Raw genomic sequence first — 15480 nt, forward strand, 5'->3', positions numbered from 1 at the left:
ATATATATATATATATATATATATAGATATATATTAAACAGGTTGAAAGTCTGTTATTTGAATTTAAACTGTAAGATGATCTTTATACAGGTTCTTGTTTCATTTAATCTCCTTCAATTCTGTTCTAGTTGAGATGTGGTTGCTAGGAGATTCCAAAGCAATGGAAAATAATACAGCAGTGTTCCTGCATTAGAAAACCTTTTAAAAAGAAAACAGGAAATACATTTTTGCTTCTCTTTTTTCCTATTTTTAGGTACCTCCGTGTTGCAAGTCACAGCGACAGATGCTGACGACCCCACCTATGGAAACAGTGCAAGGATAGTCTACAGTATTTTACAAGGACAACCGTATTTCTCTGTGGACCCCAAAACAGGTGCGTTATTCCTGCTTACTGAGGGGGAAAAAGTGTTGAAGCAAGCACTTATTTGCAAAAAAAAACAGTAACCAGAACTCCAAATACCAGAACTGAAACACAAATTATTATAACGCCTTTAACATCTATACAGTTAAATATTTTATAGGGACATACATTGTGTCACTGAGCTGCAAGAGGTGGAATTATAATGTTTCCAAATGATGTAGAAAAGCAGCTGTGAGCAGCCACTGTTACTCTGATGACCCTAAATACAATCCAGAGAACAGAGAAGGAGCTGTGGTACCTTCAGTCATATGTCAACACAGCTTCTGTTAACCATGAAGAAAGTTTGTCATGCTTTATTGCTGTATGAAAATTCAATGCAGTGTGACATAATGGGAAAAAAGTTAAGGGAACAAATATGTTTGCAATTTCAGTTAAATGGATGAAATCTAAATTATTGTTCATCTTTTGAAATGTGTGAAGTCTATGCGGATAAGCCTATTTGCTATGAAAAGTATGCTGTGCTACCTTAAAAGCAAAACAGATAAGGATTTCTGAAAAAAAAAAAGGCTCAAGCAACACAGTACAGTTATTTTTCAGTCTGGGAACTACTTTCTTGTTTAGCACGCAAACCTCACTTGTGGACCATAAGTAAGTTCTCTGGGGATTAGGGAGACAGTTGCAGAGATCTCTTTAGAAAGCTATTGTTTCCTGCTCTGCAGTGCTCAGTCTTTTAAAGTTCATCCTTTATTTGAGAGGCCTCTATCATATCCATTAAATATTAACAATCCTTCGAAGGTACAAGACATAACTTTGATATGATGTGAAAAATGCAATGTTTTCAGCATGTGTGCTGTAGGGCTTTTGATGTCTTGTGTTCCCATACCTTACAAGGTCATTTGCCCTGTAGCTGCTAATGCATCTATAGTTTACGTTGCTTTGCCTACGCTGCTGCCTCTGGTGCTATCTGGTGAAGTGAACAACAGTTCTCTTGAAAAAGTTGATTCATTGCCATCTGGGACAAGCTGTGGCTTCCTTGGAGACACTAACAGCTATGTGAGATAGTAATGTTTGAGCTGAATGAGCAATAAAATGAACAGATGTATATTTTTGCTTTGCCCTAAGGGGAAAAAAAAAAAGAAAAGTTGTAAATTATTGTTACAATTCCACGGGGGGGTGGCAGAAGACTCTAGATTAAAATACATGTTGTGCTTTGTCATAATAGAGCTTCTTACGTGATTCCAATGGATTTGTTATTTTTACTTCCTACTAGGGTTTTCACGATACTAAACTTTTCAACTCGATACCGATATTAAGGAATATATTCGATACTCGATACCATTTTCGATACCACAAGGATAAAAACAAAAACTCCAAAATTCTACAGAAATATTTTCATAAAATACAATAAATAAATACAATAAAAGTTGTATGCTGTGCACAATATTAAGCAAGCTTGATAAAAAACTTATAAAATTAAAATTAAGTATTCCTTCCTTGGCTATGCTTTTGCACACATAACAATGACACTAGCCAAACCGGTTAAGAAATAAAAATAATTCTCAGCAGCTGCAACTGTTACAAAAAAAAAGTCTGAAACTAAAAAGTGCACAGAATTATTAAATCACAGTGTTCTGAAAGTGCATTGTCCTCTATTCTGCACTTTAGATGAATGACTGTTTAGGTGCCACTGGTACTCGATACTTTTGAAAATGAGTATTGTATCCGGATACAACGTTTCAGTATCGATACTTTTTTGAGTATTGATACTTTTGACAACACTACTTCCTACACTTTTACAATTTGTCTTTTAAGTTATAAAGCTTTATTTAATTTATGCTACTATTTAAGGGAGTTTTGATATTGGATGGATGGATGGATGGATGGATGGATGGATGGATGGATGGATGGATGGATGGATGGATGGATGGATGGATGGATGGATGGATGGATGGAACTGTTACATTTTTGGATTAGTAGACAAAAGACATGTTTTTTAAACAGTGATGTAATCCTGTGCTTTTACATCATTCTTTGTAGATAAATAGAATCATTTGTGTCGCTTTTCTCTTTGTTTTTCCATAAACAGTGTCTTTTTTGGACAGATCACATGATTCACTTTGCCTTAGCTGACTCTGCAGCTTGTCTGAATTATAATTGGCCGTGGGGCGGCAGAGGATAGGGACGTGATTGAAGGTCTCACCCAGCTGCACTCTCCACACAGCACTATTCCACCCACACATATTAATTTATACAAGTAGGCTGCTGTTTTTTTTTGTCACTGACAAACCAACCTCACAGAGAGAATTAAGCACAAGAACCCCTGTTGGTCAACAGAGAACGCACACATGCGGCGAGCTGCACTTTCATGCAATCGTTTACATGCTTGACTCAGGTATTAAAGTAGTTCTGCTGGCATGCTACCATGTACCAGCACCCTGCCGGAGAGATGAAGCGGCTTCTGCAGATGTCTTGCAGTGCATTAGCTAGATCGCATATCCTCATATCCCCCTCTACTCTGAGCCCGTTATTACTTAAACTGCAGAGACACCTCCATGGGAAATTCAAAAAATGGGAGATGGGGGTTACATGAGTTCTCAAACATGCAGCCCTTTTCTCCTCTGAGCTTAGGTTGGCATCTTCGCATAGCAGTGACTGAAGTTTATTTAAGGACAGAAGGTAATCATGATTTTGGCAGACGAATATAGTGTAAAAAAAGACATAAGGGATTGTCACAGAACTGAACAAAATCCTCAGCTGGAGTCAGATTGACCAGTTTTACTTATTGCTCCCCCTCCTCTGCCATCTCTAGATTTGATAACACCCCTTTAGATCTGAGCATGACTTAAATAACATGACATGTAATGACCATCTGACCACAATAAACAAATGATTTTTTTTTTAAACCTGAAAGAGGACACAAACAATGATGAAGATGTCTTTGCCAAAGTAATTATGAGCTGTTATTACAGCTCTGGCAATGCTCACTAAATATGGCTTTAATATGTCTAATGCCTTGCAGCTGCTTATTGAAATTCAAGTATTTAAACTAAAAGCCTGTGCACACGCTCCTAAAACATGAGCATTGCTCATTCTCAGTTTAAACATGTAATATAATGTACATCTTTATATAAAAATGGATGGCAGCAGAAAATGTTACCTCCATACAGTAATGGAAGATCTTTCAACTGTGTTGGCTATTAGTTTTCAACAAGGTACGAATATTTTCCTGGTGAAATCTAGACATATAAAGTTAGTTTCTTCTTTCAGTTTCAGTTTAGGGCTCCTATTACTGACACCTGGTAGGCCCCCTGCGCAATTGTAGACTAGGATGTGTTTTTGAAGATACAATGGTGTGAAAAATTCCTCTTAAACCCACCTGATACTGAAGTAACTGACCGAACCGGACCGTATTTATACTGCAGCACATACCAGCTTTCAGTATTATGGTGAGCCGTTTAAACATGACACCAATAGCAAAGTAGACAGTGGTACTTTTAATTACTATTTTAATAACTGTGTATAATTTATTAGATGGTTGGCAAAAAATACACTCATAATAAAGATCTTAAAAGAACAATGTATTCGAGTATTTCATTTTTCATACTACGACTCGGAATTATGGATAACCCATAGATTGAAACCATAACCGTTACGTACAATGTGTTAGTGACAAAGGATACCAAAAAGAGGTACTTAAGCGGATTCCAGAAAAGAAAAAGGAAAGAAGAGCTGGAAGAACGGAAAAAACTTTACAAAATAAACACGTTCTTTCAAAGAACCGAAGAGGGAAAGGTGGAGGTTGCTGCTACAGTGAGTAAAGATTGCGACCATGATGATTGGAGAGAGCATGGGTGAGGAGGGGAGCTGTAAAGCTCAAGGTAGTCCAATGGCTTGTTGTGCTAATATACTAAAGTATATCCATGTCTAGGGAAGGTGAAGAAAGATGAAGTCTGTATGTATTGGGGGTAGTTGGGTTCGATAAGCAGCCCCTGAAATGAGTTTTTGGAACTTGGGATGTCTGTAACATGTGGTGGTGCGCTGTCACCAATGGTACCATTCAAGGTGCGCAGTCGCTATTTTTCTGTGTGGATTGTGTGATCATATACTACTTAGAGTGGCATTATTGTATCTTCTTGGCCGACTTATGGAATGGTCACCGTATCCTGAATCTTTATCACCTGTTGTACTTTATATGGGGCCCACCAAGATAATGTTGCTTAGGGACCTGTTGTTGTGTCGTTACCCCATTGGCTACAATGTAGCTTGCTTTGTAACTGCCTAACTTGAAAGTGCTGGCCATNGTTGGCTATTAGTTTTCAACAAGGTACGAATATTTTCCTGGTGAAATCTAGACATATAAAGTTAGTTTCTTCTTTCAGTTTCAGTTTAGGGCTCCCATTACTGACACCTGGTAGGCCCCCTACGCAATTGTAGACTAGGATGTGTTTTTGAAGATATAATGGTGCGAAAAATTCCTCTTAAACCCACCTGATACTGAAGTAACTGACCGCAATGGACCATATTTATACTGCAGCACATACCAGCTTTCAACATTATGGTGAGCCGTTTAAACATGACACCAATAGCAAAGTAGACAGTGGTACTTTTAATTACTATTTTAATAACTGTGTATAGTTTATTAGATGGTTGGCAAAAAATACACTCATGATAAAGATCTTAAAAAAACGATGTATTCGAGTATTTCATTTTTCATACTACGACTTGGAATTATGGGTAACCCAGAGCATAGATTAAATCCATAACCGTTACATACAATGTGTTAGTGACCATGGATACCAAAAAGAGGTACTTAAGCGGATTCCCGAAAAGAAAAAGGAAAGAAGAACTGCTGGAAGAACGGAAAAAACTTCCCAAAATAAACATGTTCTTTCAAAGAACCGAAGAGGGAGAGGAGGAGGTTGCTACTACAGTGATTAAAGATTGCGACCAGGAGATGAATGGAGATAGTGTGGGTGAGGAGGAGGGCTGTGAAGCTCAAGGTAGCCCCATGGCTTGTTGTGCTAATATACTAAAGCAGCGGTCCCCAACCACCGGGCCACGGACCGGTACCGCTTTCTGAAGCGGGATTTTCTGCGGTTACAGCAACCAAAACAAAGCTACGGAGCAGACTAGACATCAGGAGCACACTTCGTGTATCATTTTCTCCGATTACGCCTAGATGGGACCGGCTTGTTTCAGAGAAACAAGCTCAGGGCTCCCACTAATTCAACATAATGGTGAGTTTTATTTTTATGCTGTTTGTATTTGATTTATGCCAGTTTTATCATTTTATTTGATTGTATTTACCCCCCACAATTTAAAGGCCGGTCCGTGAAAATATTGTCTGACATATAACCAGTCCGTGGTGCAAAAAAGGTTGGGGACCACTGTACTAAAGTATATGTCTAGGGAAGGTGAAGAATGATGAAGTCTGTATGTATGGGGGGTAGTTGGGTTCGATAAGCACCCCCTGAAATTAGTTTTTGGAACTTGGGATGTCTGTAAAATGTAATGGTGCGCTGTCACTAATGGTTCCATTCAAGGTGCGCAGTCGCTATTTTTCTGTGTGGATTGTGTGATCATATACTACTTAGAGTTGCATAATTGTATCTTCTTGACCGATTTATGGAAGTGTCGCCGTATCCTGAACCTTTATCACCTGTTGTACTTTATATGGGGCCCACCCAGATAATGTTGCTTAGGGACCTGTTGTTGTGTCGTTACCCCATTGGCTACAATGTAGCTTGCTTTGTAACTGCCTAACTTGAAAGTGCTGGCCATTTGCCATCGTCAGTAAAGGATTGATACATCAGTTTATATTTTAAACAGTTGTCCAGGTTTCCTCTTTAATGCATAGGCTTTGGCTTAATACACCCCTAGCCTTACTTTTTAGCACTACCCCAAAATGTTGCTTTTGCCCATGGGAGTAGTGTTATCCAAATTCTTTTTTGCATATAGGGTGTGAATCTAGTCTTTAAAAGCAAGGAATTTAAGATGTTTACTTGCTGGGGAAGGGCAGGTAGACAATTTCACAGAAAAAATGGACGATTGGAATTTTGCAAAGCAGATTTCTTTGCCTTTAATTTTGAAAACCAAGCAAAGCTGTTGGTGTCTGGGTTCATCTGATTCTCAACTCAGAAAGGAGCATAAGGAAATCAGTATGAGAACTCTGACAGAGAAAGCACCAAAAAGGAAGAGGCTTTTAATTTTTTTTATATAAGATTTTTCTCCTCTCTTATGGTGGCACATATCCTGCAGTATATATGTGCATACATGAATACACAGTAATTTATGTACCAGAACTTCAACTATGCAACAATATACATATCCCAATTCCTTAGGAAGATTACAAAGCCCAAACCACTGTGGCTTAAATTCCAGAGTGTTTTGGTAGTGGGTGAGGGCTAATGGTAGCGAGTAAGGGCTAGTGGTTGAAAGTAGGGGGTGTATTGGAATTGGGCCTTTGTCTTGATAGTTAGGATAAAACTGTAATCTGTATACATTTTGCACTTACATTTTTAGTTAGTTTGCCCATAACAGTAAGTTGTTAACGGTAAAAATTCACTATAGTATATTGCTTTAGATGTATCAGATGGGAGGGAATATACAATTGTGATACGCAATCAATTCTCCTAACACAGTGAACTTGCAGTTGATTGTGTTAAAAGAATTTATTACTGCAACAGTGTCTTTCTAGGTTTGCGATATGACCTCAAATTAACATCACGATAACTTGGGCAGTTTTACCTTGATAATGATTAATGCATGATAAATGCTCCGGCTCCTCTATCAGAAAAAAAGGCATGTGCAGGAAATGCAACTCCTCTATTTATAATTTATTTATTTAATAAATCACATTACATCAACCATCCATTTTCTGACACGCTTATCCCAATTGACGCGAGGGGTGCTGGAGCCTATCTCCAGCTGTCTACGGGCAAGAGGCAGGGTACACCCTGGACAGGTCGCCAATCCATCGCAGGCCAACACAGAGACAAACAGGACAAACAACCATTCAAACACACTCACACATAAGGGGACTTTAGAGAAGCCAATTAATATAACAGTCATGTTTTTTTTTGGACTGTGGGAGGAAGCCAGAGTACCCAGAGAGAGTACCCACACATGCTCAGGGAGAACATGCAAACTCCATGCAGAAAGACCCCGAGCCGGGAATCAAACCCAGAACCTTCTTGCTGCAAGGCTGCAGTGCAATATTGAACAAAGGTATTTTGCACAAAGGTAATGGAGCCTTTTTGCAAATTTTGTAACTCAAGAGTGTGGTTATGCTCTAGGTAGTGATGGTTTTATGTGTTACTTTGGTAATCCCAACAGTTTTCAGGCAAACTTTGCATTTCCTCAACATCTGTGGCATAATTTTGGTGCCACTGTACTGAGTGTACAGTGAGAAAAATGCGCATCATTTAACTAGCACACCCTCGCTCAAAACCGGTCTGCCGCACACTCAACTCAGGCAACGAGCTCTTGACTTCTTCTCTGCACGCTCAGCTTCATCTCTACACTACAGGATAAACTGATGTAATTTTGTTTACAGCTTTGTTAGACGCTTCTTCACTGGGCTCATCTGCTATTCTCTTTGTTTATGCTTCTGATTGGATCGGTGGAGTCACCTGACTACATAGATGCCGCAGAGTTTTAAAGGGGTGGGACATACAGCCACCAATGCAGGAAAAACAGCAGAATTATGTAAATTTCTTTTACCAACATGGGAAAATTGTCGCCGGTTATCGTATTGCATGCTGGTAATGGCAAAATCCGTTTTATCGCCCAGCCCTGTAACATAACTATCATTAGTTTAAACTTTTATCTGTTTTCCTACCTGCTTGTATCAAGTTTTTATCTTGAATTGCTCGTATTCTTCCTTTTGTACCTTATATTATATGTCTTAATTCAGGTAGAGCACCTTGAATTGTCTTTCTACTGAATTGTGCTATAGAAAAAAAAACTTGCTTCACCTTGCACTAGCAGTCACATTAATTCTCCTTCTAATCTTCAATACACAAAAAAAAACAGCTTCTGTTGAGGACTGTTCAGTACCACTCAAGGATTAATATTATTTGAAGTAAACAGTTAATGATCTAACTTGATCTAAGCAAAAATCATTGGACGGCAGAGCTCACATTTACAGGAACACATTTTTCCCATTTAAGCTTTAAGGTCATCAGCTTTTACATTAGCTCCCACCTCTCTGGTACTCCCTGGTTGAGGTTTCTGTTGCACTCATTCATAGCTGAAACTCTGTTCTATCATGTTTCCAAACCTTTGGGTTGTTTCTTCGTTTAAATCTCAGTTTTCAATTCTGTCGTAAATACTGAAGGAAAAAACCATCATCTTCAAAGAGAGCTTATATTTCTATTGGCCTCATTCATGTTTGCTTAAGTAGTTGATCTTTTTGCAAAAGTTCTCACTCAAAAAAAAAAAAAAAAAAAAAAAATATTACATTCTATGAGGAGCTCATGGAGTGTAGTTTTCTTAACATATCCACAAAATCTGTGGGAGCCTGGCTTATCCACGGACCAGGTTTTATATGCTACAGTATAAAATGCATTGGAAGGCACAGCTGGAACATGTTTCTTTGGCATTACTTCATTCAGCAATGTACAAGGCAGATAGAACATGGTGTGAAAATGTATCACATTATGAACTATAAAACCTAATTGTTTTTACTGCAAACAGTGGGGTTTCGAAATCTCTGCTGCAGGTTATACACAAAGCCTATATCCATTGTGTTCACTAAAGAAGGAAATGAACATTAAAAAATTCTGATCCTTGAATCATGGATGCAGACTGGGTCTCTCCCACTAGAGCCATTCATACTCCTGCAAACCACACACACCTGCACTAACATAGAGATTTGCAGAAGCATACTTTTGCATTGTTTACCTCATCTACACATCATTTTGTTTAGTGTATACAGGATGACTCAAAGCTGTTGACTGACTGCTGCATGCATTAAGGGTGCAAACAATGGATATGTTTTTAAAAGAATTGAAAGCATAAACAGTATGAGGCAGCAAACATCATCAGAAACAATTATTTTCTGTATCCACTTATAGGCCCCTCCTACGTGCTGACATTATGCACACTGCGTGGATTAATGCGCTGCTATCACCAGCTCAAGGTGTTTTATTTCAGGGCATGCAGGAAACCAGCTGCAGTCAAGGTTGCAATGTTTTTATTTTCATTTCAAGCACAAAGCACCTGTCTGCTCCCAGATATTCATGCACAATTTCACTTCTGGGTATTGTAAAATGACAAAATATTGTGAGAGAACTTGCTCAATGTCATTTGAATAACGCTGAACATATTGCATTTTATTTTCTCACACTGACTGCAAATCAAAGCCCTCAGAATAAAAGGATTTCTCTTTCAGTCAGTGTGTTAAAAAGGTTGCTCAGTTCAGAAAATAAAGAAAGATAATATGTAAAATGAATTGTGCCAAAAAGTGTAATGTTATTCATAGTTTTGTTGGAGCGGAGCTGAAATTAAATGCTTTGCACGGTATCTCCTGTTTGAAACAAACAATATGGTCTCAGTATGCACTGAACCTATCATATGTTGCTTCAGCTAAATGTGACAAAGATAATGACTTGCAAAATCAAAGGCTAACTCTTTTGGACAGTTGACATCTCAAAGTCAGTTAACAGATGTCCTTAGGGCTGAGAGGAAATTAGTTCATACTTCTTTATAATCATCTCCGAAGTCACACAGAGGCATTTTCTCATCCCTAGAAGAGAAAAGACTGAAGCCTTGATGGAATTACAACTGACAGAAATGTGATGATTTCATCTGAAATGCAAAAAGAAAGGGGGGAACTTGGGATTAGAATAAACTTTGTCATGGACCTAGATGAGGATAGCACAGGCAGTACACTGACATGAAAAAAGAAATGTTGCTTGTATTGGATATGATGGACGAGCTGTGGGGAAGTATAGTCTTTTAATAAAAGTAGTTACAGCATGACACTAAAGTGTCAGAGCACTTAACATCTCACTATTTTATACATATAGCTCCGGAATAATTTAACAAAATCATCCATATGTGACGTGTCTTTACTTAAGAAAGCACTCACAGTAGCTAAAGGGCGTCTATACAGTAGACTAACTTGTTAGCTGCTGATTCTTCCCCGTTCTGCCTGTAGAACTGCAGGAATCCTTCATGGCGTAATATAGATTCTACAATGTATCGCAAAAAAATACCTCAGAGATTTTGATCTGATATTGGCTTTATAGAATCCTGCAGTTGCTGCTTATTGGTCTGTTGATGTGATTCTTCTGTATCATTACATGCCAACTGTACAGTGGCGGCCTGATGAAAAACTCCTACTAAGGGGTTTCCTGGACCTAGGTGGTAGAGATCCCCAAAGATTTAGACAAAAAATGGACTCCTCCACATTAGAATGGGTCTTTTTGAGGATAGTGAGGTGAATGATACATGGGAGGTTTGACTATAAGTCCACAATAATTTTTGCTTGAATATTCTCATCTGTGTTTGAAAGAGAAGAAAAGCTTAAAAGAGGCCACTAAGGAGGCATACTGCTTTGCCCAAACGTGAAATAGAGTGTGTCAACACTGGGCTACAAAAGACGACAGTTAAGTGGACAGCAGAAACAAAACCAATCACTATAACTGCCCAAATGTCTCGATGCTGACTTGTAATTACCAGCGAGTGAATATAAAACAACAGGAGCCATGATAGCAAGCTGCTCACATGAAACCACAGCCGCCCTGACGAACAGATTAGCTGCACTTCTGTGCAGCAGGTGCAGCTGATTGTCGACGCCTGATTACAGCACGGGACTGTAACTGGGGTCCAATCAGTCATGCTGGTAGGCAGGATGCAGTGCGACTGAAGGCAGTGGTCCTGAACGACGAATTGCTCATGCTGATTTGCATAAGAGAAATACTTGCTAAAAAGCCGAGGAATGGAAAATTGGGAGAAGCAGAGGTCAGAGCAAAGCAGGGAAAAATCCAGCTTTGTTTCAGTCAATGTTAATGAACAGCTGCAAACGGCACCATTAAAGTTCAACTGTTTTCACATGGAGTGCAGTTAAAACCAGATGTATAGAATAGAATAAAAACCAGTGCTAACAAATCAATTTCACTGTAAGGCTGTGTCCAAATCTGCCCCATGTAGGGCAGTGTTTTTCAATCCTGGTCCTCAAGGCACCCTGCCCTGCATGTTTTAGTTGTTTCCCAGTTTTTACACACCTGTTATCAATTGATAGCAGATTATCAGACTTTGCAATCATCTGAATCAGGTGTGCTGAACCTCAGAAACATCCAAAACATGCAGAGCAGGGTGCCTTGAGGACCAGGATTGAAAAACACTGATGTAGGGTTGCGCCATTTCTACGGATGTTTGAATGTCCAGTGGATGAAAGAGTAGTGCACTAAAAAATGTCACCCAATGCACCTTGAAAAGTAATGTACATCAATGGTCACTAGATAAACAAATATATCCCATGATGCTTTGCAAGAGCTCTCCTCACAATGCATCGTGGATTTTTTTTTTTTGGGGGGGGGGGTTGCAAGAGAGAACAAAGATGGAGCAGGTACCATGCGGGGGGAGCTGGAGTCAGGTGACCAACAGGGAGCAAAAGTTGTGGTCAATTAACTTTAGTCCAAAATATAGTACTATATGGGGATTTAAGGGTTAGGGTGCACATTCGGACACAGCCAGTGTTTATTTGACTGTATGAAGAAAAAGCATTGTTTTTAGACATCAGACCAAATGCATTCTATTAGATATAACTGCCAGAATTATTTTGGTTGAATAAATACCTTAACCATAAATGAGACAAGATTTTAAGTATTCTTAATTGTCTTCAAGTAAAGAGTTCGACATACCCTTGTCCACCCTGAAGTCAGCTTGTTTATCTACAGCAGTACATTGTTGTTTAGGCGTTGCAACATCATTGATCCTGCAATTTCTAGTAGACTAAAATTTAAAATTTTTTTAAAACTGATCCAGAGTTGAAAAATTTCAAAGCACCTTTCCGAGCTGCACCTTTTCTGAAAAATGTAACAACATAGCAGCTGTTGCTGCTGACTTACTGAGTTTACCTCGTATAATTTGTCCACCAATAGCTGTTTATAATTTGGAAAAAGGCAGATTATGATGTCATACATTTTTAAAATAAAATTATATGATCTAAGTCATAAAATTGTTTTCTATCCCACAAACACACGTATATACTGTATCTATTAAAACCTGATTTTGTTTCTAAAAAGGTCTCTTTTTTATTTCTAGAATTTAGCAAACAGTTTTAGTTTTGACTATTCCAAGAAAATAAAGTTGTTGTTTTTTTTTTTTTTTTCATTTTTATGTATTTATTTATTTTAGACTATATGCTGTTCACTTGCAAATAAGAGCAGTGGATTTTTGTGGAATACAATATTTGCTTAACTTTTTTTTAACATTGACTGGTTGTTCACTACTCTCCGGTTTGGCCTAACCTGCCTAATGATGATGTGATCCTCAGTGCCCTGCTGCCTGTGCTACTTAGTCTCCTTTGTTCTCATTTTTAGATCTGGATGAAAAAAAAATCACTGAAGCAGTGTGTAAAACCACGAGGTTAAATGTTCCGTTGAAAAGGAGATTATGTTTTTTTTTTTTTTTCTGATATTGCTAAATATTAGAAATTAATTGTAAGGAACAAGAATAGGGTTTAAAAATGTTTAGACTTTGATGCATGATGAATAGGGCTGGGTATTTTTGCCAAAGTCCTGAATCGATTCGATTTTGATTCATACATTTCTAAATCGATTCATTTCGATTCGATCTGTTTTTACAATAATGAAAGTGGTTCAACTGTGTTTCAAAATACTCATGTATTTAGTTTTTTCCTGTCATATTAAACACAAAGTGCAAACTTGGAAATCAGTTTAAATATGAGATGTAAACAAAACTGTCTCAAAAGTGCAATCCTGTTTGTGAAAAGTGAAAAAGCGAAGCCTCAATCAAGCAAGCAGACGTGACACAGCAGACATTCATGAGCTGCATTATCTTCAATGCACAAACCCTATGTGCAGCGTTGTCTCTAACAACTACAGGGTGTTCGCTGGTCAGCCCCCATTTGTTAAAGTCTTCAGTCAACCTATTGGCTATATTTGCAGTTGTCTGGTTTGAAGTCATCTTGAGTGCATATTTCCTGCTTATTTGAATGTGACTGTCAGGCGGGTCACTATAAAATGAATCAATCTCATTCCCTAGACATCGATTTTGCAAAAATGTAAAGGAATCGTTTCAAAATTGATAAATCAATTTTTTTACCTAGCCCTAATGATGAATCTTTTTTTTTTTTTTTCAATTGTATTAATTTAAAAACAAAACAATGTGCAGTGTCCTGTTAGCTGATGACAAAGTTTATTTAGATTGATGATTTGAGTATTGAACATAGAATACTATATAAACATATAAAGCTAGACAATATAGAAATTTGCAAACTTGGACATAATTTGGTATAATTAATTACTAAATAGTGGTATAGTTTTCGCAAAATAGTCATTGGTATGTTTGAAACATGCATTAGCTGTCATTATAGAGATATAAACACCACCTCTACCATATACAGCAGGCATGTCCAAAGTTGGTTCTCAAGGGCCGCTTATTGCTAAATCTTATTCATTGGTTCCAGGCTTATTCTACAGAAACATCTCTGCTTTTTTCCCTAGGATTTGAAAGAAATATTACATCTAAACATTCTTTGTAATATCAAATCATTTGTCACCATCACATTGCTCATAATTTTAAATTATTTACTGTAAAACACCAACAATCACAAAAGTGCTCATCTCACAGTGAATAGTGGAGGGAAGGTGCTGTATTTTGAGTTTAAACATATTTTTCTGATTGAAATTGCAAAAAAAAAAAAGAATGGCAATCAAATTTACAATGTAAAGGACATATTAAAACAAAATGGCAAATTAATATAATACATATATATTGAAAAGCTGTTTTCAACTTCATTTTATGTCACCATTGTTACTGTTCAACAAAAGTATCTTATTTAAAGAAAAATCTTTAAAGGGGGGCCAATATTTAGAAATCTGTCTCTTCTGAGTTTTCAGAAATATTAAAACTGATGTTTTCAAATGAAGCCTTTAGTTGACATCACTGCTGTGATTCACTTTATTGGCAGGAAATTACAAGAATATTGAAAGCAAATGTAATAAACAACATAATTGAGTGAATAGATCATAAAACATGTGGTTCCCCACTCTGTGGTAGCCATTTTTTAAAATGGATTTTTCATGAAACATGTCACTGGTGTTACAGCCACAGAGTTAAACGTTGCTTTAGGAAACCCCAGTGACAATCAGTAACAGCAGTTACACCTAATGTGTAGATCTATTTTATTTAATAGTGTTTATGATTTATGTATTTATTCAAACAATAAAAACTAATTTCTTTAAATGTTGTTAAAAGATATGGACAAATTGAGTGTAACTGAGAAGCAGTGTCTTTATAAAAGGTAGAGGATGCCGAGTCTAACTTAAGAGCAAAGTAATTAGCTAAAAGGAGGCAGGGCTATACCAGGAATATTGAAGCAGAGACAAGGTGAATAAATTATTCAACTGAAAGTCAAAACGGTGGAATGACTGGAGGAAGAAATTCTGCAAAGTCAAAGACTTGAGGCAATCAGCTAGATAGGAAACGTTTAACCAGTCAATCTTTATGATTTGATTGAATAGGCTCTGTAAATTGCCCTGAGATGTCATGTGTTGTGACTTGGCAATATGGTTTTGATTGAGATAACTTTATTAAACAGCGTAGTTGTTTTTAATGGACCTCATGTGTTTTTAAACGGTTCGCAAATGATTTTACCAGTTTATTTGCTTTAAAATGATGATGGTACGTCTTGACACTGGTGTTTAAAATTTTAGTAAAAATTTATATCCATACATTTTTCTATCAACAATAAATTAAGATTTTAAAGAGTATTTTATTCATATAATTAACAGACATTTTCAAACCAAGACTTTGCCCAACATATGAGATTTTTCAAATATTTTCATTGTTGTAGCATGGTACTGCAAATGAATAACAGTTAACCAATCACACTTTTTACAAACTTTAATAAATTAGTTAAAAAC

At 37.3% G+C, this 15480-nt stretch overlaps 1 protein-coding gene across 1 annotated transcript in view; it reads left to right on the forward strand.

The window, feature by feature from the left end:
• The window catches only part of cdh18 (cadherin 18, type 2), a 194123-nt gene that overhangs the window by 92857 nt on the left and 85786 nt on the right, over window positions 1-15480 (forward strand). Inside the window, exon 4 of the mRNA XM_015370148.1 lies at window positions 254-373. Coding sequence (XP_015225634.1) covers window positions 254-373 — 120 coding nt within the window. The remainder of the gene's footprint in view (window positions 1-253; window positions 374-15480) is intronic.

Source organism: Cyprinodon variegatus, unplaced genomic scaffold, assembly GCF_000732505.1.
Source record: "Cyprinodon variegatus isolate N-32 unplaced genomic scaffold, C_variegatus-1.0 Scaffold42, whole genome shotgun sequence".
NCBI lineage: Eukaryota > Metazoa > Chordata > Actinopteri > Cyprinodontiformes > Cyprinodontidae > Cyprinodon > Cyprinodon variegatus.